Below are 25,256 nucleotides of genomic sequence, written 5' to 3'. Positions count from 1 at the left end.
TTTCTGCAATCTTTTTTATTACAGCCGCTAGATGGCAGACTGAACCGCTACCCTCTATCGCATTCTATGAGCCCAGTGAAACAGACACAAAAGACATTAACATTTTACTTAACATCAACATAAGAGGAATCATGTCATGCACAACCATTGTGAACAAAATGAAATACAAGTAATAGCTGGATAGCTGGTGTCTTGCATTTATAAATATCAACCAGTGGTACACAACATGTACACTCACTCTACACGATGGACTTTTTTTTAATAGGCAAGTCAGTTAAGAACAAATTCTTATTTTCAATGACGGCCTTGTTCAGGGGCAAAATGACAGATTTGTACCTTGTCAGCTCAGGGATTAGATCTTGCAACCTTTCGATTACTAGTCCAACGCTCTAACCACTAGGCTACGCTGCCGCCCCAAACATCTGCACTGAAACACCATTTCTCTCTGGAGATCATGAACAGCATATGTTCAGCTGCAATACAGTACTTTGAAAATTAGCAGAGCAAATAAATGTTACAATACAAAAAAGCTATACATCACACAAACTAGATTTGTGAGAAACAGCCAAATAGAAGGGTTCCTCAGTAGAAATGCCCCAGACTGAATAGAGAAGTACTTGATGGGGAGAGGGGTCTGTTCATAAAAATACACACATTTATCTGCTTAAATGTGTCCAAAAAAGCTCTGTAACAAAGATACTAACTGTAGTCTGCTCTCTGGTGATATAGGGACTGAGTGTTTCCAACCCAATGGTACAGTGGGTTAGAGGTCAGCGAGACAGGAGGGGCAGGTCACTGGAGTTCATGATTAGGCTGGAGTCCAGGTTGAGGCTTTCTGGGAAAACAAGATGAGCCACATAGATTTAAGACAGAACTGATGAAGACTCTCTATTCAGCTAAATACCTTGGACTTTGGCATAATGCCACAATGTGAACCACGTTGATTGAGAGCAAGTGATGGAGCGGATATTATCATTCACCTTGATCAAAGTTGAGCTTCTTGGTGATGGAACTATCTCCCAGTCCCTCAATGTCCACCAAGTCGCTGTTCACATCAGAGTCATTCAGAGCACTGAGCGTCACATCTACACACACAGACAGGGAAACATGTTAGTAAACTTGCACATACATTCAAGTCAGCCAATGTCTGGGGTAAACGCACCAGAAGTATTGATTCGAAAAGGATTAGCATATTTCAAAAGAAATGTCTTTATTCGATTTTCATCCATAGTCAAAAGACAAACTAAAATCAGTATACAAGCCATATTCATTACACAATCCCTGCCCCATGACGTAAAGGCCTGTATCATTCCACTTACCTGCTGTTTTCTGTTTCTTGATGGCAGTGGGCATAGAGGGGCTCTGCAGCCCTGTAGTCACGACAACCTGTGAGGTGGGCACTGCGATGACAGTGGGGGCCACGGGTGCTAGTGCGGCTGCCATGATGACTGTGGTCTTCTTGGTGATCTTTTTGGGGGAGTCGGAGGAGAGGGGCACCCTGCTGTCCTCATACAGTTTCCTCTTCACTGTCGTCTTTATCTGGGCTCTGCATAAAACAGAGGAGGCAACAGATTGGTTATGTGATTTTCATACAGGTTTAAACATAGGATGCATAATGGTAAACAAGGTAATTTGCCAACAGAGATGTCAGGAGTTGAAGTCAACCCCACTGAAGTCAACCCCACTGCCTTTTTTCTTTAGAAAAAAGGCAGTAAAGATAAAAGATCAATGGATGAAAGATTGTAAGAGTGGGTGCAGTATGATGAGATAGAGAGGGAGAAAGAAAGATTGAAAGTGTGGCAGGATAGAATAAACATGGATGGCAAGAAAGAGGGGACAGAAGGGTCCTTACACAGTGCGCTCCTTAATCACAGAGCTGATACTGTTCAGATCATCACCGAAGCGCCGCACAGCTGACCGCAGCATCTCGACCTCCGTCTCTGTCCATTTGGCTCTGGGGAGAGGGGCATAGTAATGGGAAGAAGAAAGGAGAAGAGTCAGTAGGAAGGTTTCCATTGACCCAGATTTAGCACCCCAAAAAAAATTGCGACATGTAATGGAAACGGCAGATACAGGACACATTTTCAAAAGATCGGCAACATTTTATCCATTGGACGGGTGGATTTTTCCTTTGTCAAACTTTCTTAACTGCGACAAATGACGACGGAAACAGTTTTTTGAATAAATTATGATTGCCAAATAATTTTGAGGGTAGTTTAATTTTAAGGGCACGCGATATCACGTAACTATAAAGCTCCACATTTAATTCTAAAGCCAACAACTTGCAAAATCCATTATACAACTATAAAAAAAAAATCTTTGTAGGGCTTAAAAACTATTACGGACTACAAAAGGGAAACCCAGACGGGAGCTGCCCAGTGACGCGAGCCTACCAGACGAGCTAAATTCCTTTTATTTTTTTGTATTTTTTTTATTTAACCTTTATTTAACCAGGTAGGCAAGTTGAGAACAAGTTCTCATTTACAATTGCGACCTGGCCAAGATTAAGCAAGCAGTTTGACACATACAACAACACAGAGTTACACATGGAGTAAAACAAACATACAGTCAATAATATTGTAGAAAAATAAGTCTATATACAAAGTGAGCAAATGAGGTGAGATAAGGGAGGTAAAGGCAAAAAAGGCCATGGTGGCGAAGTAAATACAATATAGCAAGTAAAACACTGGAATGGTAGATTTGCAGTGGAAGAAAGTGCAAAGTAGAAATAGAAATAATGGGGTGCAAAGGAGCAAAATAAATACAGTAGGGGAAGAGGTAGTTGTTTGGGCTAAATTATAGATGGGCTATGTACAGGTGCAGTAATCTGTGAGCTGCTCTGACAGCTGGTGCTTAAAGCTAGTGAAGGAGATAAGTGTTTCCAGTTTTAGAGATTTTTGTAGTTCGTTCCAGTCATTGGCAGCAGAGAACTGGAAGGAGAGGCGGCCGAAGGAGGAATTGGCTTTGGGGGTGACCAGAGAGATATACATGCTGGAGCGCGTGCTACAGGTGGGTGCTGCTATGGTGACCAGCGAGCTGAGATAAGGGGGAACTTTACCTAGCAGGGTCTTGTAGATGACCTGGAGCCAGTGGGTTTGGCGACGAGTATGAAACGAGGGCCAGTCAACGAGAGCGTACAGGTCGCAGTGGTGGGTAGTATATAGTTTATGCTCGCTTCGAGGCAAGCAACACTGAAGCATGCACAAGAGCACCAGCTGTTCTGTATGACTGTGTGATAACGCTCTCGGTAGCCGTTGTGAGCAAGACCTTTAAACAGGTCAACATTCACAAAGCCCCGGGGCTAGATGGATTACCAGGATGTGTACTCAAAGCATGTGCGGACCAACTGGAAAGTGTCTTCACTGACATTGTCAACCTCTCCCTGACTGGGTCTGTAATACCTACATGTTTCAAGCAGACCACCATAGTCCCTGTGCCAAAGGAAGCGAAGGTAACCTGCCTAAATGATTACCGCCCCGTAGCACTCACGTCGGTAGCCATGAAGTGCTTAGAAAGGCTGGTCATGGTTCACATCAACAGCATCCTACCACGCTGATCCTCAACACTGGGCCCCCTCAGGGGTGTGTACCATGCTTCACCGTAGGGATGGTGTCAGGTTTCCTCCAGACGTGACGCTTGGCATTCAGGCCAAAGAGTTCAATCTTGGTTTCATCAAACCAGAGAATCTTGTTTCTCATGGTCTGAGAGTGCTTTACGTGGCCTCTGGCAAACTGCAAGCAGGTCTCGGAGCTCTACGGACAAATCGACCTCATGGCTTGGTTTTTTCTCTGACATGCACTGTCAACTAAGGGACCTTAGTGTGTGCCTTTCCAAATCAATTGAATTTATCACAGATGGACTCCAATCAAGTTGTAGAAACATCAAGGATGATCAATGGAAACAGGATGCACCTGATCTCAATTTCAAGATCTCAAGTCTCATAGCAAAGGGTCTGAAATTCCAAAAAACCAACGCATACAAAGTTGTATAGCGGCAGAATAAGATACTGGATAGGGAGGGGTCTATTTCATTGCGTTTTTCACTCATCACGTTTATTCCGAAAAATGTCTGTCCTCACTCTGGTTGCCTATGGACAAACATTAAGAATAAGCTACGTGGTGAGTTGATGCCTATTCAGCAGCTAGTTAGCTAGGTTTGTATGCGTTGCTACTTTGTATGCGTTGTTGGTTGGCAACCTTTTACTTCATGTTTTTTGGAACAGATTCCTGTTGGAACGTTCTACAAATTATACCCACCCCTTCAAGCCTATCAACTCCCAAGATTAGGCTGGTGTAACCGATGTGAAATGGCTAGCTAGTTAGCGGGGTGCGCGCTAATAGCGTTTGAAACGTCACTCGCTCTGAGACTTGGAGTAGTTGTTCCCCTTGCTCTGCATGGGTAACGCTGCTTCGAGGGTGGCTGTTGTTGATGTGTTCCTGGTTCAAGCGAGGAGAGGGACGGAAGCTATACTGTTACACTGGCAATACTAAAGTGCCTATAAGAACATCCAATAGTCAAAGGTATATGAAATACAAATCGTATAGAGTGAAATAGTCCTATAATTCCTATAATAACTACAACCTAAAATTTCTTACCTGGGAATATTGAAGACTCATGTTAAAAGGAACCACCAGCTTTCATATGTTCCCATGTTCTGAGCAAGGCACTTAAACGTTAGCTTTCTTACATGGCACATATTGCGCTTTTACTTTCTTCTCCAACACTTTGTTTTGCATTATTTAACCCAAATTGAACGTTTCATTATTTATTTGAGGCTAAATTGATTTTATTGATGTATTATATTAAGTTAAAATAAGTGTTCATTCAGTATTGTTGTAATTGTCATTACAAATAAATAAATAAATAACAAAAATCGGCTGATTAAATCGGTATCGGCTTTTTTGGGCCTCCAATAATCGGTATCGGCGTTGAAAAATCATAATCGGTCGACCTCTAGTCTGAATACATATTAAAAATAAAAAAAACATACCTTATTTACATAAACATGCAAACATTTCTAAAAACCTGTTTTTGCTTTGTCATTATGTGGTATTATGTGTAGATTGTTGAGGGGGAAAAAGTATTTCATCCATTTTAGAATAAGGCTGTAACGTAACAAAATGTGGAAAAATTCAGTCAATGCGTAACATTTCAAGAACCTTGAAAGTTTCTTCAAGTGCAGTTGCAAAAACCATCAAGCGCTATGATGAAACTGGCTCTAATGAGGACCACTACAGGAAAGGAAGACCCAGAGTTACCTCTGCTGCAGAGTCAACTGCACCTCAGATTGTAGCCAAAATAAATGCTTCACAGAGTTCAAGCAACAGACACATCTCAACATCAACTGTTCAGAGGAGACTGCGTTAACCAGGCCTTCATGTTCGAATTGCTGCAAAGAAACCACTACTAAAGGACACCAATAAAAATAAGAGACTTGCTTTGCATTGACAATAGACCGTTGGAAATCTGTCCTTTGGTCTGATGAGTCTAAATTTTTGATTTTTGGTTCCAACCGCTGTGTCTTTGTAAGACACAGAGTAGGTAAACAGATGATCTCTGCATGTGTGGTTCCCACCGTGAAGCATGGAGGAGGTGGTGTGATGGTGCTTTACTGGTGACACTGTGATTTATTTAGAATTCAAGGCACACTTAACCAGCATGGCTACCACAGCATTCTGCAGCGATACGCCATCCCATCTGGTTTGCACTTAGTGGGACTATCATTTGTTTTTCAACAGGACAATGACCCCAAACCCACCTCCAGATTTTATAAGGGCTACTTGACCAAGGAGAGTGATGGAGTGCTGCATCAGATGACCTGGCCTCCACAATCACCCGACCACAACCCAATTGAGATGGTTTGGGATGAGTTGGACCGCAGAGTGAAGGAAAAGCAGCCAACAAGTGCTCAGCATGTGTGGGAGCTCCTTCAAGACTGTTGGAAAAAGCATTCCTCATGATGCTGGTTGAGAGAATGCCAAGAGTGTGCAAAGCTGTCATCAAGGCAAAGGGTGGCTACTTTGAAGAGTCTCAAATATAAAATATATTTGATTTGTTTAACACTTTTCTTTGTTGGTTACTACATGATTCGACAATGTAGGTTATTGTGAAAAAGTTTATTTTTGGTGTGACGTCATTACATCCAGCTGTTTATATTGACACGACAGTTAAATGGAAATGAAATTGTCGCATCTATTTTCTATGCAATCTTTGTAAACTTTGACAAAAAATAAATAATAATAATCACTGCTACTGTTATTTCTGGACAATTCAATGGTAACAGAGTGATGCTGAGATTTTCTACTTTAAAATGTATGTCAAACAAAAACAAATTACTGCAAAGTTAAACAAACCATATAACTATGCACAACTAGCAGTGGCGATTTTAGCATGTAAATCTTGGTGGGGAATTTTTTTTTAAGTGGAATGCATGCCAGCAAAGCCACTACACAACACTAAACAATACATTAATTGCACTATAACGGTGACAAACGGTGCCAACAAACTGTTAGGGCCTACATAAAGCTGTCCCAACAGCAGAGTCCCAACAACAGTCCCGACATCTTACCACTGCTACACCTGGCTATCAACGGAGCCTTGTCTGGCAGCGAAACAGTTCATTCAGCCTCATTTACTGTCTTTTAAAAAAACATAGCTGATATGGCTGACTTGCTTAAACAAATGTGGTTTCTCATGACAATTGAGATGTACAAACTATGGCATAAGGGGACGACAAGCGGATAAGAGGCAATCCGTCAGACAATGAGCGAGCTAGGATGGACGTAACGTTGGCCAATATAACTATTTGTTTAACACTTTTGAAATGTACAGCAACAGAATTCACGACATGGGCCGTTCTTACAGTGCTCTCCCTATACACCAACTTAGAACCATAGGATAAATAAAGGGGGCATATAAGTAGACAATGAAAGCTCTTACAATAGTCAATGATTACATTTCTCTAAAACAGGTTATAGGCTACAGAAGAACAGTCAGAACACTAGGTGAAATTAAGAGGGGTAAATAGACCAAATTATTAGGGTGAGGCACATGGGCTACTAACATCTTACTACACAACATACACTTAGTACTACTTTCTTATCTACAGTATACATATATCCCTGCACTACAGTATACATATATCCCTGGCATATTATATAATTTACGAAGCAGCATACAAAAAAAATGTTAGACTCACATTGTTGTGCTTGCCTCACTTGAACAGGAAGTTGATGAGCCGGTCCACCAAGTTAAGAGTTGTTTTGAGCGTGGCACAAATCATGCTTCATTGACAGCATGGCCAATGTTGACTGTTTATCATGTTAAACTTGGAAAAGAGCCCCTTAATCTCAGATTTGGCACCACATAGCCACTGTCACTGATTCCTTCCAAACCACTTGTTGAATTTGAGATTTCCAACTTGTTGTGTAATGTTTTGTCCAATGGCCGATGAGCACCGATATGTTTTATCTATAATTTCTCTTCATTATTTCTCTTCATATGACAAGGATTAAAAAGGATTTGCCAGTAGATTGTTGACTTGATTCATGATGATGAATCCGTAGGATGTTTAAAGCTAAGATTTTGAAAGTATGATGTTGACATGATCAGTCCAATCAAAGCTACTGTACATATAATGTGATTTGACGTCATTTTATCTGTGGCCAATGACCTTGAGCCTTCTTGGATGGTCACTTCTATGACAGCAGCCAAAGGGCTTGAATTTTCAATGTCTCCTCTTATTCATGGCAGTGATGTAAAGTCCCCATGAGTGACAGAATACTGAGCCAATCCCGGCACCACACTGTATTTTCTGCTGGCTTGCCCCACCACCACAGAAACCACTGACTGAGCTAGGCTAAAACACCTGCATTTTGGAGCTGCCTTACTCAAGAAAATAAAAAAGAGACCATGTTTGTATGCAGCTTTATTAACTCAATATGTATTTGTACATTCTTCGAAACTGATATGTGACACATATTAATGCCAAAATAACATGCAAAACAGGCAAGCCCCCTCAAAAAATCATGACGGGTCGCCACTGACAACTACTACTTTTAACAAATATACATTTACTTTTAGAACATTTTTGACGGTTTGTGCTGTCATTCTATTACCAAATGTTGCATCCGCACTATTATTCAAGTAAATGTGTTTTTATAAAATTGTCTGTGGAAATTGTTAAGTAGTCCTTGTGCATAGAGTTGTATGGTATGTTTAACTTAGCAATGGTTTTTGTTTGACATACATTTTAAAGTGAAAAATCGGAGTCTCAGCATCAATCTGTTATTGCGGAATAACTACACCTTAATCCCCATATTGTTTTGAGTGAGTGAAAGAGAGTGTACACTCACCCTGCAGGGCTAGAGTCAGCTACTGGATGCAGCTGCATGGTAAGCTCACCCAGCTTGGTGAAGGCTGCTCCTGCTGCAGAGAAGATTTCTCCCACCTGTCACAGAAATAGAGACATGGAAACGTAATAGTATTGCATTAGTTTAGGGCCATATCATATGACGCATTCACACCATGGTTACTAGTAAAATAGAGAAGCACTGTTTAAGACCTTAGACTGTTCTTACCTTAGTAGAGGCTGAAGTCATTTTGGGCTGTTACTGTAGCTTGCTATCCCAGGCAACAACAATAGCAAATGTCTTAGGGGAAGCTAACGTTAGCAGGGTAGTTACAATAAAAGGCGGCAAATTAAGCGTTTCAACAATTAAGACGCAAGACAAATTCGCATAGACTAATGCGTTTACGAAGTGTAACTTTGTCGTTTGAAAACTAGATTTTTCAATTTCGCAGCAAAACGGTCCAATAAATTAATAAAGATTTGTTAACTAACTAGATAGCAAGCTAGCCTGGTGACTGTCGCGCGAGATTCGAGAAAGGGGGAAGGCGGGGCCTAACTGAGGACCAATTTTGATTGGCTTTCGTACCGTAATAGACGAACATTTACGGAAATTAACGAAGGAAACGATTGTCATCTGATGGAGTCTAGGACGACGTTCGTCCATTGAGAAAAGAAAATACTGTTTTAGATTAGTGTATTGAAATTGTTTATTTTGTTAGAAAATATAAAGTACAAGAATGCCATCCCTTTTATTCTGTGGTCCGAAAATGGCCGCTTGTGGAATAGTGATCAGCATATGGGGAGTCATCATGCTGGTAAGGATTAGCTGGCTAACGTTATCTCCCACCCCATCCTTGCCAGTAAAGTATCTGCTAAAGCTAGCTAGCGTTAGTTATAGGTCGTGTCAAGATTTTCCACCTTTCGATATTAGCTACTTAACGGTCATGTTTTTTGATAAGAGACCTGTAGGTGATTGTGGGCTAAAGTAACTTTAGATTTACATAATCTGATAATTAGAGCCAAATTGGGCAGCCGCAAGCTAGCTAGTAGCCTGGAGACCAAATGTTGAATTGCATTGGATTCAACGTCGGGCATAAATGAGCATTTGGATCAGGAAAGTTTCCTCTCACGACCTCTACAAACCAGAATGTTAAATACAATAATATTTTAACTTACTTTACGGGTTGGTCCGTTTGCAGGTAGGAATGTATCACACTATATCCACAGGAAAGTATAATCATTGGTCGCATTATTAGCTTTCAGAAATCTGCATTTTCAAAACTCAGACCATTAAAATAAATGTTGCGGCTTAGCATGTCTTCTCTTGAGAGCCAGATCTGCCTTCTGCGGCCTTTCTCAATAGCAAGGCTATGCTCACTGAGTCTGTACATAGTCAAATATTTCCATAATTTTGGGTCAGTCACGGTGGTCAGGTATTCTGACACTGTGTACTCACTGTTTAGGGCCAAATAGCATAGTAGTTTTTCTGTTTTTGTCAAGTAATTTATCTGTGTGTTTTCTCAAGATTTGGTTGGGTCTAATTGTGTTGCTGTCCTGGGGCTCTGTGGGTTCTGTTTGTGGTTGTGAACAGAGCCCAAGGACCAGCTTGCTTAGGGGGCACTTTCCCAGGTTTATTATTTCTCTGTAGGTTATGGAAGATTTAGGATTTTTTTTATTTTTAAGTGGTTGTAGAATTGAATGGTTCTTTTCTGGATTTTTATCATTAGCGGGTATCGGCCTAATTCTGCTCTGCATGCATTATTTGGTGTTTTATGTTGTACACTGAGGATAGTTTTTGCAGTCTCTCAATTTGGTGTTTGTCCCATTTTGTGAATTCTTTGTTGGTGAGCGTACCCCAGACCTCACAACCATAAAGGGCAATGGGTTTTATAACTGATTCCAGTATTGTTAGTCAGATCCTAATTGGTATGGTGGGTGTAATTTGTGGAACGTTCCAACAGGAATCTATTCCAAAAACGTTGTAAAGTACAAGGTTGACAACAAACAACACACAAAGTTGCACAATCAATTCACCTAGCTAACTAGCTGCCGAATAGGCATCAACTCATCACGTAGCTTATTCTTAAACTTTGTATACATTGTTTGTTGGCAACCTTGTTATTTACAACGTTTTTGGAACAGATTCCTGTTAAAACGTTCCACAAATTATACCCACCCTAATTGATATGTAAAATGTTATGTTCTTTTGATGGCATAGAAGGCCCTTGCCTTGTCTCTCAGATCGTTCACAGCTTTGTGGAAGTTACCTGTGGCGCTGATGTTTAAGCTGAGGTATATATTGTTTTTTTGTGTGCTCTAGGGCATTCGTGGTCCTGGGAACTGGACCTTTTTTGGAACACCATTATTTTTGTCTTACTGAGGTTTATTGTCAGGGCCCAGGTCTGACAGAATCTGTGCAGAAGATCTAGGTGTTGCTGTAGACCCTCCTTGGATGGGGACAGAAGCACCAGATCATCAGCAAACAGTAGACATTTGACTTCAGATTCTGGTAGGGTGAGGCTGGGTGCTGCAAACTGTTTTATTGCCCATGTCAATTCGTATATATATATATATATATATATATATATATATATATATATATATATATATATATATATATATTTATTTATTTATTTATTTATTTATTATTAAAAAATCATGTTTTGAAGAGGGTGGGGCTTAAGCTGCATCCTAGTCTCATCTCCCAGCCCTGTGGAAATAAATGTTTCTTTGCCAATTTTAACCACACACTTGTTGTTTGTCTACATGGATTTTATAATGTCGTATGTTTTTCCCCCAACACCACTTTCCATCAATTTGTATAGCAGGCTCTCATGCCAAACTGAGTCGAAAGTTTTTTTTTAAATCAACAAAGCATGAGAAGACTTTGCCTTTGTTTTGGTTTCTGTGTTTGTCAATTAGGGTGTGCAGGGTGAATACGTGGTCTGTCGTACGGTAATTTGGTAAAAAGCCAACTTGACATTTTGCTCAGTACATGTTTTTTTCTGAGGAAATGTACAAGTCTGCTGTTAATGATAATGCAGAGGATTTTCCCAAGGTTGCTGTTGACACATCCCACGGTAGTTATTGGGGTCAGATTTGTCTCTACTTTTGTGGATTGAGGTGATCAGTCTTTGGTTCCAAATATTGGGGAATGTGCCAGAGCTGAGGATGATGTTAGAGTTTAAGTATAGCCAATTGGAATTTGTGGTCTGTATATTTTATCATTTCATTTAGGATACCATCAACCCCACAGGCCTTTTTGGGTTGGAGGGTTTGTATTTTGTCCTGTAGTTCATTCAAAGTAATTGGAGAATCCAGTGGGTTCTGGTAGTCTTGAATAGTTCATTCTAATATTTGTAATTGATCATGTATGTTTTTGCAGTTTGTTCTTTATCCCTCTCGCTTTACCTCTTCCTCTCGGTCATGTCTAGATGGCATCCAGCTATGGTCAACTTTACTCTGGGGTTTTTTTTGGGGGGGGGGGGGGCGTTGCATTTTAGCTAACCCTAACCCCTTTCCCCACCTTAGCCTAATTCTCCTAACCAGCTGTGCAATTTCTGCTAAACCTGCTACAAAAAGTACATTTTGACAAAAGCTAGATCCCTTCTAGCCATGACCCTTATTCTCTGGTGAAAACAGATTTTTATAACTAACCCAATATAGACCAGAGCCTGTCGTTTCCATTGGGAGTAAATTAATCATAGTGGGCAGAACAAACAAAGATGTGTGCAGAGCCAAGCACGAGCCAGTGAGATCCTATTGGCACATTCTAGCATTTATTTGCATATTTCTGTGCACGTGCGGAATAACTCAATTCGCCCTTGCACTCCTAAACAATGCCATTTTTAGAAACGTTGGCAAAGGCTAAAGTCACCAAAATACAGTACACTCTGTTTGTTACAGAGTAACAGTTTTGAAAACAGAAAACTGTATGGAGATAATGTTTCATCCATGAGAATATGAGCAGAATGTCTGCCAAAATCCATCTCGCTCCATCTCCTCCCACTGCCAGCCACTGGGCTTCCTCACATCACCATATTTGGTAGTGAGTGGAAACGCCAATCGGATGCTTCCCTTATCTACACTGAAATATAATTTCAGTAGTCCTCTATTATGATTTAGTTTTTTCTATCTCGCATAGCTCATTAATATGCCTTTGTGGTTTTGTGTGTGTATATAGTCTTTATTTATATATAAATATATTTATATAAATTATATATTTATTTATTTGTGGGTCTAAGGATACAACAATGAATAATGTGGAACAAATAAATACCAATAAAGGATAACTTACAATAATGAACACCTTATGAAGTAGCTGTGAACCTGGCAATATTAAAGATTTAAATACATAACTGTACCAAAACCTATCAAAGTTCGTCATTCATTTATTTTCAGATTTTTTTGTACATTCACATGGCAATCATAGACTAAAATACTGAATTCTGCTGTGTGTGATATAGAGGAGGTGGTTGCTGTGTCTGTGAGAGGTTCTGCCTGTCACTTGTTCTCAACAGGCCGTCAGTCTCAGAAGGGGGACTTGAAGAAGGAGACTGCAAAGTCCAGGCACTGCTGCTCTCTTTGCTCTGAGTGTTTGCAGTGCTAGTGTTTTTAGTTAATCTGTTTATCTCACATATTTATGTGCCCAGTATGATAGAGCAAGAACTTTCTTAGCAGATAATGACAACAGTAGCTGTAGATGATGTGTGCCCAGTATGATATGTGCCCAGTATGATAGAGCAATAACTTTCTTAGCAGATAATGACAACAGTAGCTGTAGATGATGTAGTGAAAAGTTGGAGGGTGGTTGGTAATGGAGGACATCAGGTGGATCCACGTCTGGGTGTTGGGCAGAACCCCTAGGTCCTGGAGAACAGGACCAGAGTTAAAGGGAACAGGGTAGGAGACAGAGATGTAAACAAGCAAACACACAGGTAACACTTTACTGTGAGAAAATGTGATGGATTAGTGCAGTGTTATAAATGGGAGATATGTACTTTACAACACTTTTGGAAGGTATAGCCTACCTCAAACTGGTCCCCCTTCGACTTAGAGCACAGATACTCAACCTGATCTGATCTCACTGGTTCTGGTGGACGGGATACCTCCTGGTCCATTCACCAAACCTGGAGGAGGGGGTAGGAAAGCAATATCTATTGACAATGTAAGATATTGAAATATGTGTTATGTACCATGGAAAAACAAAATTGTAAAAAAAATTATAAAAACAAGCCATTGGTGACAGAATATAACCGGTCTGGCTAGCTAGCCAGCTCCTGTTGCTGGCTAAGCAGGCTGAGGTATATAAGTACAGTAGCTAGCAACGTCAATCTAAAAACAGCTTAAATGATTTGTTCCTATTTAACAATATGTACTTAAATACAGTGGCTTGTGAAAGTATTCACCCCTCTTGGCATTTTTCCTATTTTGTTGCCTTACAACCTGGAATGAAAATTGATTTGGGGGTTTGTATTATTTGATTGATACAGCATGCCTACCACTTTGAAGATGCAAAATATTTATTGTGAAACAAACGAAATGACACAAAAAAACTGAACTTGGGCGTGCATAACTATTCAGCCCTCCCAAAGTCAATACTTTGTAGAGCCACCTTTTGCAGCAATTACAGCTGCAAGTCTCTTGGGGTATGTCTTTATAAGCTTGGCACATCTAGTTACTGGGATTTTTGCCCATTCTTCAATGCAAAACTGCTCCAGCTCCTTCAAGTTGGATGGGTTCTGCTGGTGTACAGCAATCTTTAAGTCATAGCACAGATTCTCAATTGGATTGAGGTCTGGGCTTTGACTAGGCCATTCCAAGACATTTAAATGTTTCCCCTTAAACCACTCGAGTGTTGCTTTAGCAGTATGCTTAGGGTCATTGTCCTGCTGGAAGATGAACCTCCATCCCAGTCTGAAATCTCTTGAAGACTGAAACAGGTTTCCCTCAAGAATTTCCCCATATTTAGCACCATCCATCATTCCTTAAATTCTGACCAGTTTCCCAGTCCCTGCCGGTGGAAAAACCTCCCCACAGCATGCTGCTGCCACCACCATGCTTCACTGTGGGGATGATGTTCTCGGGGTGATGAGAGGTGTCGGGTTTGCGCCGGACATAGCGTTTTCCTTGATGGCCAAAAAGCTCAATTTTAGTCTCATCTGACCAGAGTACCTTCTTCCATATGTTTGGGGAGTCTCCCACATGCCTTTTGTCGAACACCAAACATGTTTGCTTATTTTTTTCTTTAACAATGGCTTTCCTCTGGCCAGCTCAGTGGAGCTCAGCTCAGTGGAGTTTACGACTTAAAGTGGTCCTATGGACAGATACTCCATTCTCCGCTGTGGAGCTTTGCAGCAGGTTATCTTTGGTCTCTTTGTTGCCTCTGATTAATGCCCTCCTTGCCTGGTCTGTGAGTTTTGGTGGGCGGCCCTCTCTTGGCAGGTTTGTTGTGGTGCCATATTCTTTCCACTTTTTAATAATGGATTTAATGGTGCTCCGTGGGAAGTTTCAGATATTTTTTTAGAACCCAACCCTGTTCTGTTCCTCTCCTACAACTTTGTCCCTGACCTGTTTGGAGAGCTCCTTGGTCTTCATGGTGCCACTTGCTTGGTGGTGCCCCTTGCTTTGTGGTGTTGCAGACTCTGGAGCAGGTAGTTAGCAGGTTGTCACTGCCAAAAACACCGTTCTTGGAGAGCAAATCTGAGGTAATCATTTTGCGAGGACTAGGTGAGTGTTTGAGGTGAACTAGAACTGCCCGCATCCTCTCGCAACCGCTATGAGGTAAAATGGAGCCATACAACCAGCATAGCAACGGATGCTTTGGTTCATTACGTAATCCTGTCAGAATGTTGCAAGTTTTGGCAACAGAAGCTAGAACTCATCGAATCCTGTAGAGGGGGACACTATTTGGCATGACAGGCCCTAATTGGCCCCGTAATCCAAACCCCTTTACTCTCTGACTACACTGAATGTGCATAATGCATAGCATATGTATTCTCTTGTTGTATTGTAGGTGATGTTGGGGATCTTCTTCAGTGCAAAGTCTGCTGTACTGATTGAGGACGTGCCCTTCACAGAGGAGGACATCCGCAATGAGTAAGTGGTGTGAAGAAAAGGAACCATTAGACCCTTACAATGAACTGAGTTTCTCTTCTAGTTTAGATCCCTTTTGAATTCACCCTTAGAAAACCATCCCATGTTGTCTCTCTTGGGTTTTCCCCCAAACTTAACTGTTTCTTTCATCTCTCTCTCTGCCCCACAGTAAGAACCCCCCGGGGACCATATATGGACTCTACAACCAGGTGGGCATCAACTGCTTCATCGCAGCAGCCATTTATGTTGCAGTGGGGGCGGTGTCACTCTGCCAGGTTCGACTCAACAAGCGCCAGGAGTACATGGTGACATAAGTTTCCCTGCAGCATCAGAAGATTACACACACACACTATTTCAAGTTCTCAAGGGAAGCAACCTTATAAAAAGCTATTTATTTGTAACTGAAGAGTAAAACATTCAACATAAGTCCTCTCTGTTATATGCTAATGACTGAAATGTATCATTCCTTGTATTTGCATACAACTATTTATTGAATTGACCAAAACTGTAACCCAAAAATGCAAACTGTCAATTGATCATGGTGAATAAAATTGTAAATCTTGTTCCCCTCAAGGACCATTTCAGTGCATACATCATGTGTGCTAGATAACTCAACACAAATTCCTAGATGCAACAGACAACTACAAAGTTACAAAAAGATGTAGAACGATCTCCTGTTTCAATAGAGCAATCTGAATTCACTGCAAATTCATAATGGTCAATGTTTGTCAAATCAAGAGATATGTCAAATGGTTAAATATGTACATTGTGTACTGTGTCTTTTGTGTTTATGTGCTGTTGTGAATTGTATGCTGTTGAGATATAGCTCTTAATTTGTTTGTCACTTATGTAGTAGTTACTCAGAAAAATATGGTGCACCAAATGTTTGAATGATGTATTTATTTAATGTGTTTGTTTTCCTGGGTGTAATGATGTGAAAGGATCTATCTAAATGGTACTTAATGTGAAGGACCTCAGTTTCTTGTAGATGTTCCCTGCAATAAACTGGAAGGATAAAAAGGAAATTGCTCCCTTGACTATACATGTTTGACAAAAGGCCATAGCCAAGCCTCCCCGAAAAGAGAACATGACGGTGGCAAGGATAAACATTGGGGTTTGATGGGCTCTATTCAATCCATATCGCGGAAGTTCAGCATTAAAGCCCAATTGAAATTTAAAGGCAATGGTCCCGCATTGACGGAGACTGCATTTACGGTAAACGCTGCATATGTCTGCTCAATTGGAAATTACCATTACATTTCTATCGCGCATACAGATTGAAATAGAGCCCTATGTACAGTATTTATAATACAGACATCAGCCAGGTCTCTAAGCTTCTAATAAAAGCGATTTCTTTTAGCTGAATACATTGTGTATAATAGTTTAAAGATAGAAACCCATTACCCCTCTCTTACCACTGGTGAAATACAATGTTTTTACATGTGGAATTAAACTGAAATCAGACAAATCTTGGATTAAATGATATTTGTTTGTGGTGTACCACTTCAGCTCAGTTCATTACAAAATGAAAAAGTTCAAGTAAAAATACAAATCAATACATTAACAATTATATTCTAGCTCAAGTCATTGGTTATGTGGCCAAGATTGCCAGTAATCCAACTTTTCATCCACAAAACCTTTTATCATTCAGGATGGACTTCAATCTTTGTGAGAGTTGTAATTCTATTGCCTTGTATCTTTGCCTCTGCAGAAAGCGGCATTATCTTAAGAAACCTCTCTTCAAAGTCTCCTTCAAGTTTAAATAGGTCTGTACCAGGATCTCCGATGCCACAATGAAGGGTCTCAGCTTTCCATCTGTCTGTTTCCAGGGTCACCTCCATCTTAGTGAACTTTTCAATTGCTTCATTAGACAGCCTCACAGTCTCCAAAGTAGCAAGCTGGACCTAATTTACACCACAGAGAGTGAGAGAGACCATAACATTTATAGGTTTTATATGAATATCATCACTAGCCTGCAATAAAGAGCTGATCATCTATTTGAAATGCAGAGGCAATGGCAGACCACCCGGCCCTTAGTAACAGGACCCACCTTATAAACCCTGGTTCTTCCAGTTGAGTTGAGAGAAATACTGTCAAAGTTCTTCCTTGCTGAGCGGCCTTTCAGGTTATGTCAATATAGGACTCGTTTTACTGTGGATATAGATACTTTTTACCTGTTTTCTCCAGCATCTTCACAAGGTCCTTTGCTGTTGTTCTGGGATTGATTTGCACTTTTCGCACCAAAGTACGTTCATCTCTAGGAGACAGAACGCGCCTCCTTCCTGAGCGGTATGATGGCTGCGTGGCCCCATGGTGTTTATACTTGCCTACTATTGTTTGTATAGATGAGCATTGTACCTTCAGGCGTTTGGAAATTGCTCTCAAGGATGAATCAGACTTGTGGAGGTCGACAATTTCTTTTCTGAGGTCTTGGCTGATTTCTTTTGATTTTCCCATGATGTCAAGCAAAGAGGCAGTGACTTTGAAGGTAGGCCTTGAAATACATCCACAGGTAGACCTCCAATTGACTCAAATTATGTAAATTAGCCTATCAGAAGCTTCTAAAGCCATAACATAATTTAATGAAATTTTCAAAGCTGTTTAAAGGCACAGTCAACTTAGTGTATGTAAAATTCTGACCCACTGGAATTGTGATACAGTGAATTATAAGTGAAATAATCTGTCTGTAAACAATTGTTGGAAAAATTACTTGTGTCATGCACAAAGTAGATGTCCTAACCGACCTGCCAAAACTATAGTTTATGGAGTGGTTTAAAAACTAGTTTTAATGACTCCAACCTAAGTGTATGTAAACTTCCGACTTCAACTGTATGTAGAATATGAATGGCCCTCATAAATTGATTGACTGAAACTTGAAAACATATTCTTTAGAACCTGGTTCTGACTCCTTGTCCTATGATTCGCTCATATATTTCCTCTTCTGTCCTGAAAAATAAATGTATTTTCTATAAAATAATAATTGTATTGTTGTTTTTATGAATATTGTTTTTCCTTCATCTCAATGTCCTATGCACAACAGAAATGTACCACTAGACTAGAGCAGTGGAAATCCGCTTTAAATTAATTGCCTATACCAACAGTTCAATTGATCTCATCATTCACACACCCTGCAAGATGTTACTAATTTGAATGGACACTGGACCAACGGAGAAAATGTATGTAGTCAAAAACACTATCTCGAATAAAATAAATTCAAACCAGTGGCTGCAGGTATCTCTTCCTCAGACTCCGAATCAATTATGCGGTTCTTATGCAGTCCTACAGGGTTGGAAAAAACAAACACAATAATTAACAACCCAGTGGGCATTTGACATGATAACGACGTCTTTTACTTGTTGAAATCTGGTCAGGATGTTTTATAACCAGATCACAACCAGATTAAGACATAAAAGACGTCATGCAAAATACGCTTAATTGATATTTGATTGATATTTGGTTTTTGGTTGAAATCTGATTGAACTACTGACCAGTTATCTAAATGCTACTCAATTAATATACACCAATCTATATAAACATGTGCATAGTGTTTGTGGGCCATGCAACCATTGTATATATTACACTAGAACCATTACAGTTATTACAATTAATGTAATGTGCTTTTTCTGCAGGGTAATTCAGCTTAGCACACGATTAACTTTTTCAGGAGTAGGGCCATTTGAGGTTTTTATTTGGCAAAATACCAATTTAAAAAACAAAGACATTTGATATATTTCACGTCAAAGTCATCAAATTTGCGAGGTCATTAAAAGCGACTATTTGTGACAGTCTCTACAGTCCGATAGCTATCAGAGATGGTCCGTAATTAAAGAATCTCCGATGCTATAAATGCTTTTGCTTTTACTACAGGATACGGCAGTGGTTTCCGTAGTTGCAGTCCAGCCAATTGAAAAGTGCACATTCACTTCCATAACATTAGTTCTAGGCTACCAGCATGTAAGATAAATATGCACAATAATACAGGATACCTTTAAAAAAAAAAATCGCTTCTTGTCACGGTTGTTGTCGGTGAATGAGGACCAAAACGCAGCAGGTACGTGAATGCTCATCTTGATTTTTAATTATCTTTCAAAACGAACATACAAAATAACAAAAACACGAACGATCAACAAAAACAGTCTGGTAAGGCACAAGGCTATACACAGAATAATCACCCACCAATCACACATACAAACACACCCTAATATATGGAACTCTCAATCAAAGGCAGATAGACAACACCTGCCTTCAACTGAGAGTCCCAACCCCAATCAACCAAACATAGAAACACACAACCTAGACTAACCATAGAATACTAAACATAAACCAAAACCCGGAATTACTAAATCAAACACCCTTTACACAAAACACACCACCCCGAACCACATAAAACAAATACCCCCTGCCACGCCCTGACCAAACTACAAAACAATTAACCTTATATACTGGCCAGGACGTGACACTTCTGTTAAAATGCATTACAATGAAATAATGGCTTCTAATGGTAATATTTTGTCTGTGTTAGCTAATTAAACTGTTTATTGTGCTGCACATTTTCTTCTGTTCCACTAAATGTTGTTTTGATGTTCTATTATGACTAACTAAATTTGTTTTTATAATTGATCAAATAACCCGTAGGCCTATGTCTTTTATTTCAATATCCAACTACAATCCACCGGGATTTACAAAAACACAATTTTTATCGCATTTATTTCCATCAATAATTAGTAAAAAATTACTTCTCCTGAATTTCACCCTGAACATATGACTATTATTGCTGACCCTCTGGAATGTCCTAAAATATGCCCCTGACCGCCGTGGTGGAGGAGGACGCAAAGTCTAAATATGAGCAAATTGCTCTTTTTTGAAGACTAAGTAATAACTGCCACAAACTTCTTCAACTAGTACCATGGAAATACTTTTAGCCAGCTGGGTCCACAAAGTTTACTCAGGATTGTCTAGCTTTCTTTTAAAATCTCCAATTGATAAAGTTTTATTAACTGCAGATCTGACCCACCACACCACTCTTCGAGAGGGCCACTACACTCCAGGGGCCGGATTCACAAAACCTTCTTAAGAAGAAAGTTCTTACGTTTTTTCGTAAGTAATGTTTTGTGAATCCGGGCCCAGATCGCCTTCTGTGCTCAGCAGGGGCGAAAATCTGATATCAACTTTGGGGGGGACAATTACATGAAATTTTCTCAAGAGCAATTCCTGAGGGGGACACCAAAAGTTGTGCTGTAACACATAGCCTACATTGTAATATGGTAAATGTATATTGAGGAACCAAAGAAATAAGGTGTTTGCCGTACTCCTAACTACCGGTCCCCAAAACGACACAACTACTCACAACAGCAATACCATTTCCTTTAACAAATCTTAGTTCAGTCACCAGTTTAAGTTGAGAGTGGGGGTATCCATGGCATTCACATCAATCATCTCCAATCCAAAGTTAAATCTAGAATTGGCTTCCTATTTCGCAACAAAGCATCCTTCACTCATGCTGCCAAACTTACCCTCGTAAAACTGACCATCCTACCAATCCTCGACTTCGGCGATGTCATTTACAAAATAGCCTCCAATACCCTACTCAACATGCTGGATGCAGTCTATCACAGTGCCATCCGTTTTGTCACCAAAGCCCCATATACTACCCACCACTGCGACCTGTACGCTCTCGTTGGCTGGCCTTCGCTTCATAATCGTCGCCAAATACATTGGCTCCAGGTCATCTACAAGACCCTGCTAGGTAAAGTCCCCCCTTATCTCCGCTCTCTAGTCACCATAGCAGCACCCACCTGTAGCACGCGCTCCAGCAGGGATATCTCTCTGGTCACCCCTAAAGCCAACTCCTCCTTTGGTCGTCTCTGCTTCCAGTTCTCTGCTGCCAGTGACTGGAACGAACTACAAAAATCTCTGAAACTGGAAACACTTATCTCCCTCACTAGCTTTAAGCACCAGCTATCAGAGCAGCTCCCAGATCACTGCACCTGTACATAGCCCATCTATAATTTAGCCCAAACTACTACCTCTTCCCCTACTTTATTTATTTATTTTATTTATTTTGCTCCTTTGCACCATATTATTTATATTTTAACTTCGAACTTTCTTCAAATAACAAATCTACCATTCCAGTGTTTTACTTGCTATACTTTATTTACTCTGCCACCATGGCCTTTTTTGCCTTTACCTCCCTTATCTCACATCATTTGCTCACATTGTATATAGTCTTATTTTTTCTACTGTATCATTGATTGTATGTTGTTTTACTCCATGTGTAACTCTGTGTTTTTGTATGTTGTCGAACTGCTTTGCTTTATCTTGGCCAGGTCGCAATTGTAAATGAGAACTTGTTCTCAACTTGCCTACCTGGTTAAATAAAGGTGAAATAAATAAATAAAATACATTTTCCAATTATGTTCCTATTTTACAAGTCAAAAAAATTGAGAACCTTTCATAATGTTGCCAAACAAAGACTCAACAAACTTACTTGAGACTCCGTCTCTGCCAGTCTGTCCGTGCATATCTGTCCCCAACTCTGCTGTCTGTGTGCCATCTGTTGCCTGCTCTGCCTAATGACATCATTGTGAAACATTTCCATTAGAATTTCATTTCTTTCTTATGAACATTTTATCAACTAGTCTTTGAGATATTAGGCTACTAGGGTTCTTACTTTGCGTTTTGGTGTACTGAAAAATACTCTGATGTCCGTCTTTTATTTTTCTGCCATTTTTCTACCTGGCTGGCTGGCTACACACACACAGTGTGTAGGTTATTTACAGTAGGAGATGGGCTTCTATCATCTTATCTTTTATCATTCTATTTGGGCTTCGATCTAAAAGGTAGCTAGTAAATGTGAAACGGATTAAAATGACAAGAGTTGACAGCGTATGAGTTCACCATTTACACAACATATGCTGCAACCTTTTGTAATTTTAATAGTTTGTTTCATATTGACTGGCTTCCAACAATAGCTGAATTTGCAAAGCAAGCGAGCACCAATTCCGTTTCAGTGGTGTTTTCTATAATCTTTGCTACCCGGGTTAAATAAAATAAATAAATAAAAGTTCCCTTGCGACAATTTAGCTTTTGCAACGAGACCATTAAATATATTTAAGACAATGGTAGAAGAGAGTGTAGTTCTGTTCAGTTTGGACTTCAGTTTATCGCTAACCTTATCACAGGGACTTTGAAGCACTAACTTACATCATCTGCATGCTGATTTCGGAATAAATTGACGATAGCAAAGATTCCATCTTTGACGAGGCCACATAAATGGAATAGGTACTAGCTAGCTTAATAGTTAATATTTGCGCGCTAGCTCTGCATATTCAGCTAGTGTGTGTGCGCGATTGACTGGATTAACCTCACGTTAGTTACGTTCATTGAGTGCCTTTCAGACAGTAGATACGACCTCTACGTTACCTTGCCAGTGGATCAAACCATTGTGAGGCAAAGGGTGGGGAGGTCGCAATCTTTTGAAACTTAAAAACGCGCTATTAAGTGTCTATAATCAGTACAATTGCTTTCATTGCATATTATTAATATTATTTAAATTACATAGTTATGTTTCAGTGATATATTGGGGGGGACAAATCATATTTTTCCCAGGATGGGGGGGTCGTGTGTCCCCCGTCCCCCCCGGGATTTCCGCCCCTGCACTGAACTCTATCAGAGAAGTAGTTGGTGAACCAGGCGATGCAATCATTTGAGAAACCAAGGCTGTTGAGTCTGCCAATGAGGATGTGGTGATTGACAGAGTCGAAAGCCTTGGCCAGGTCAATGAATACGACTGCACAGTATTGTTTCTTATTGATGGCGGTTAAGATATCGTTTAGGACCTTGAGCATGGCTGAGGTGCACCCATGACCAGCTCTGAAACCAGATTGCATAGTGAGAAGGTGCGGTGTGATTCAAAATGGTCGGTAATCTGTTTGTTGACTTGGCTTTTGAAGACTTTAGAGAGGCAGGGTAGGATAGATATAGGTCTGTAGCAGTTTGGGTCAAGAGTGTCCCCCCCTTTGAAGAGGGGGATGACCGCAGCTGCTTTCCAATCTTTGGGAATCTCAGACGACACGAAAGAGAGGTTGAACAGGCTAGTAAAAGGGGTTGCAACAATTTCTGCAGATAATTTTAGACAGAAAGGGTCCAGATTGTCTAGCCCGGCTGATTTGTAGGGGTCTAGATTTTGCAGTTCTTTCAGAACATCAGCTGACTGGATTTGGGAGAAGGAGAAATGGGGAAGGCTTGGGCGAGTTGCTGTGGGGGGTGCAGTGCTGTTGACCAGGGTAGGGGTAGCCAGGTGGAAAGCATGGCCAGCCGTACAAAAATGCTAATTGAAATTCTCAATTATGGTGGATTTATCGGTGGTGACAGAGTTTCCTATCCTCAGTGCAGTGGGCAGCTGGGAGGAGGTTCTCTTATTCTCCAAGGACTTTACAGCGTCCCAGAACTTTTTTGAGTTTGTGTTGCAGGAAGCTAGTTTCTGCTTGAAAAAGCTAGCCTTGGCTTTTCTAACTGCCTGTCTATGTTGGTTTCTAACTTCCCTGAAAAGTTGCATATCACGGGGGCTGTTCGATGCTAATGCAGAACGCCACAGGATGTTTTTGTGTTGGTTAAGGGCAGTGAGGTCTGGAGAGAACCAAGGGCTATATCAGTTCCTGGTTCTAAATTTCTTGAATGGGGCATGCTTATTTAAGATGGTGTGAAAGGCTTAAAAACGCGCTATTAAGTGTCTATAATCAGTACAATTGCTTTCATTGCATATTATTAATATTATTTAAATTACATAGTTATGTTTCAGTGATATATTGGGGGGGACAAATCATATTTTTCCCAGGATGGGGGGGTCGTGTGTCCCCCGTCCCCCCCGGGATGTCCGCCCCTGCACTGAACTCTATCAGAGAAGTAGTTGGTGAACCAGGCGATGCAATCATTTGAGAAACCAAGGCTGTTGAGTCTGCCAATGAGGATGTGGTGATTGACAGAGTCGAAAGCCTTGGCCAGGTCAATGAATACGACTGCACAGTATTGTTTCTTATTGATGGCGGTTAAGATATCGTTTAGGACCTTGAGCATGGCTGAGGTGCACTCATGACCAGCTCTGAAACCAGATTGCATAGCGAGAAGGTGCGGTGGGATTCAAAATGGTCGGTAATCTGTTTGTTGACTTGGCTTTTGAAGACTTTAGAGAGGCAGGGTAGGATAGATATAGGTCTGTAGCAGTTTGGGTCAAGAGTGTCCCCCCCTTTGAAGAGGGGGATGACCGCAGCTGCTTTCCAATCTTTGGGAATCTCAGATGACACGAAAGAGAGGTTGAACAGGCTAGTAATAGGGTTTGCAACAATTTCTGCAGATAATTTTAGACAGAAAGGGTCCAGATTGTCTAGCCCGGCTGATTTGTAGGGGTCTAGATTTTGCAGTTCTTTCAGAACATCAGCTGACTGGATTTGGGAGAAGGAGAAATGGGGAAGGCTTGGGCGAGTTGCTGTGGGGGGTGCAGTGCTGTTGACCAGGGTAGGGGTAGCCAGGTGGAAAGCATGGCCAGCCGTACAAAAATGCTAATTGAAATTCTCAATTATGGTGGATTTATCGGTGGTGACAGAGTTTCCTATCCTCAGTGCAGTGGGCAGCTGGGAGGAGGTTCTCTTATTCTCCAAGGACTTTACAGCGTCCCAGAACTTTTTTGAGTTTGTGTTGCAGGAAGCTAGTTTCTGCTTGAAAAAGCTAGCCTTGGCTTTTCTAACTGCCTGTCTATGTTGGTTTCTAACTTCCCTGAAAAGTTGCATATCACGGGGGCTGTTCGATGCTAATG

The 25,256-nt window shown here is 40.6% G+C and overlaps 2 protein-coding genes and 1 long non-coding RNA gene across 3 annotated transcripts in view; 1 reads left to right on the top strand and 2 right to left on the bottom strand.

Moving 5' to 3' along the window:
• Positions 1-91: 91 nt before the first annotated feature.
• Positions 92-8,906, bottom strand: LOC106603579 (BPTF-associated chromatin complex component 1). Its single transcript, XM_014197440.3, has 6 exons — positions 8,580-8,906; positions 8,355-8,449; positions 1,853-1,954; positions 1,320-1,546; positions 981-1,085; positions 92-835 (listed from the first exon to the last, which is right to left on the bottom strand). The coding sequence occupies exons 1-6, from the start codon at positions 8,598-8,600 to the stop codon at positions 771-773; spliced, it is 615 nt and encodes a 204-aa protein (XP_014052915.1). The 5' UTR covers positions 8,601-8,906; the 3' UTR covers positions 92-770.
• Positions 8,907-8,955: 49 nt separating this feature from the next.
• On the top strand, positions 8,956-16,470 carry rnasekb (ribonuclease, RNase K b). The gene is made up of 3 exons (XM_014197441.3): positions 8,956-9,165; positions 15,366-15,448; positions 15,615-16,470. Exons 1-3 carry the CDS (start codon positions 9,088-9,090, stop codon positions 15,757-15,759), a joined length of 306 nt encoding a protein of 101 aa, XP_014052916.1. The 5' UTR covers positions 8,956-9,087; the 3' UTR covers positions 15,760-16,470.
• LOC106603581 (uncharacterized) overlaps positions 12,726-25,256 on the bottom strand; it is a 29,283-nt gene continuing 16,752 nt past the window's right edge. The window contains exons 4-6 of the long non-coding RNA XR_001328442.3: positions 18,665-18,724; positions 13,381-13,479; positions 12,726-13,219 (exon numbers count right to left, since the gene is read on the bottom strand). This is a non-coding gene — a long non-coding RNA (uncharacterized LOC106603581). The remainder of the gene's footprint in view (positions 13,220-13,380; positions 13,480-18,664; positions 18,725-25,256) is intronic.

Source organism: Salmo salar, chromosome 04, assembly GCF_965601325.2.
Source record: "Salmo salar chromosome 04, fSalSal1, whole genome shotgun sequence".
In the NCBI taxonomy this organism is placed as follows: domain Eukaryota; kingdom Metazoa; phylum Chordata; class Actinopteri; order Salmoniformes; family Salmonidae; genus Salmo; species Salmo salar.
This window is presented reverse-complemented; position numbering and strand designations above follow the sequence as displayed.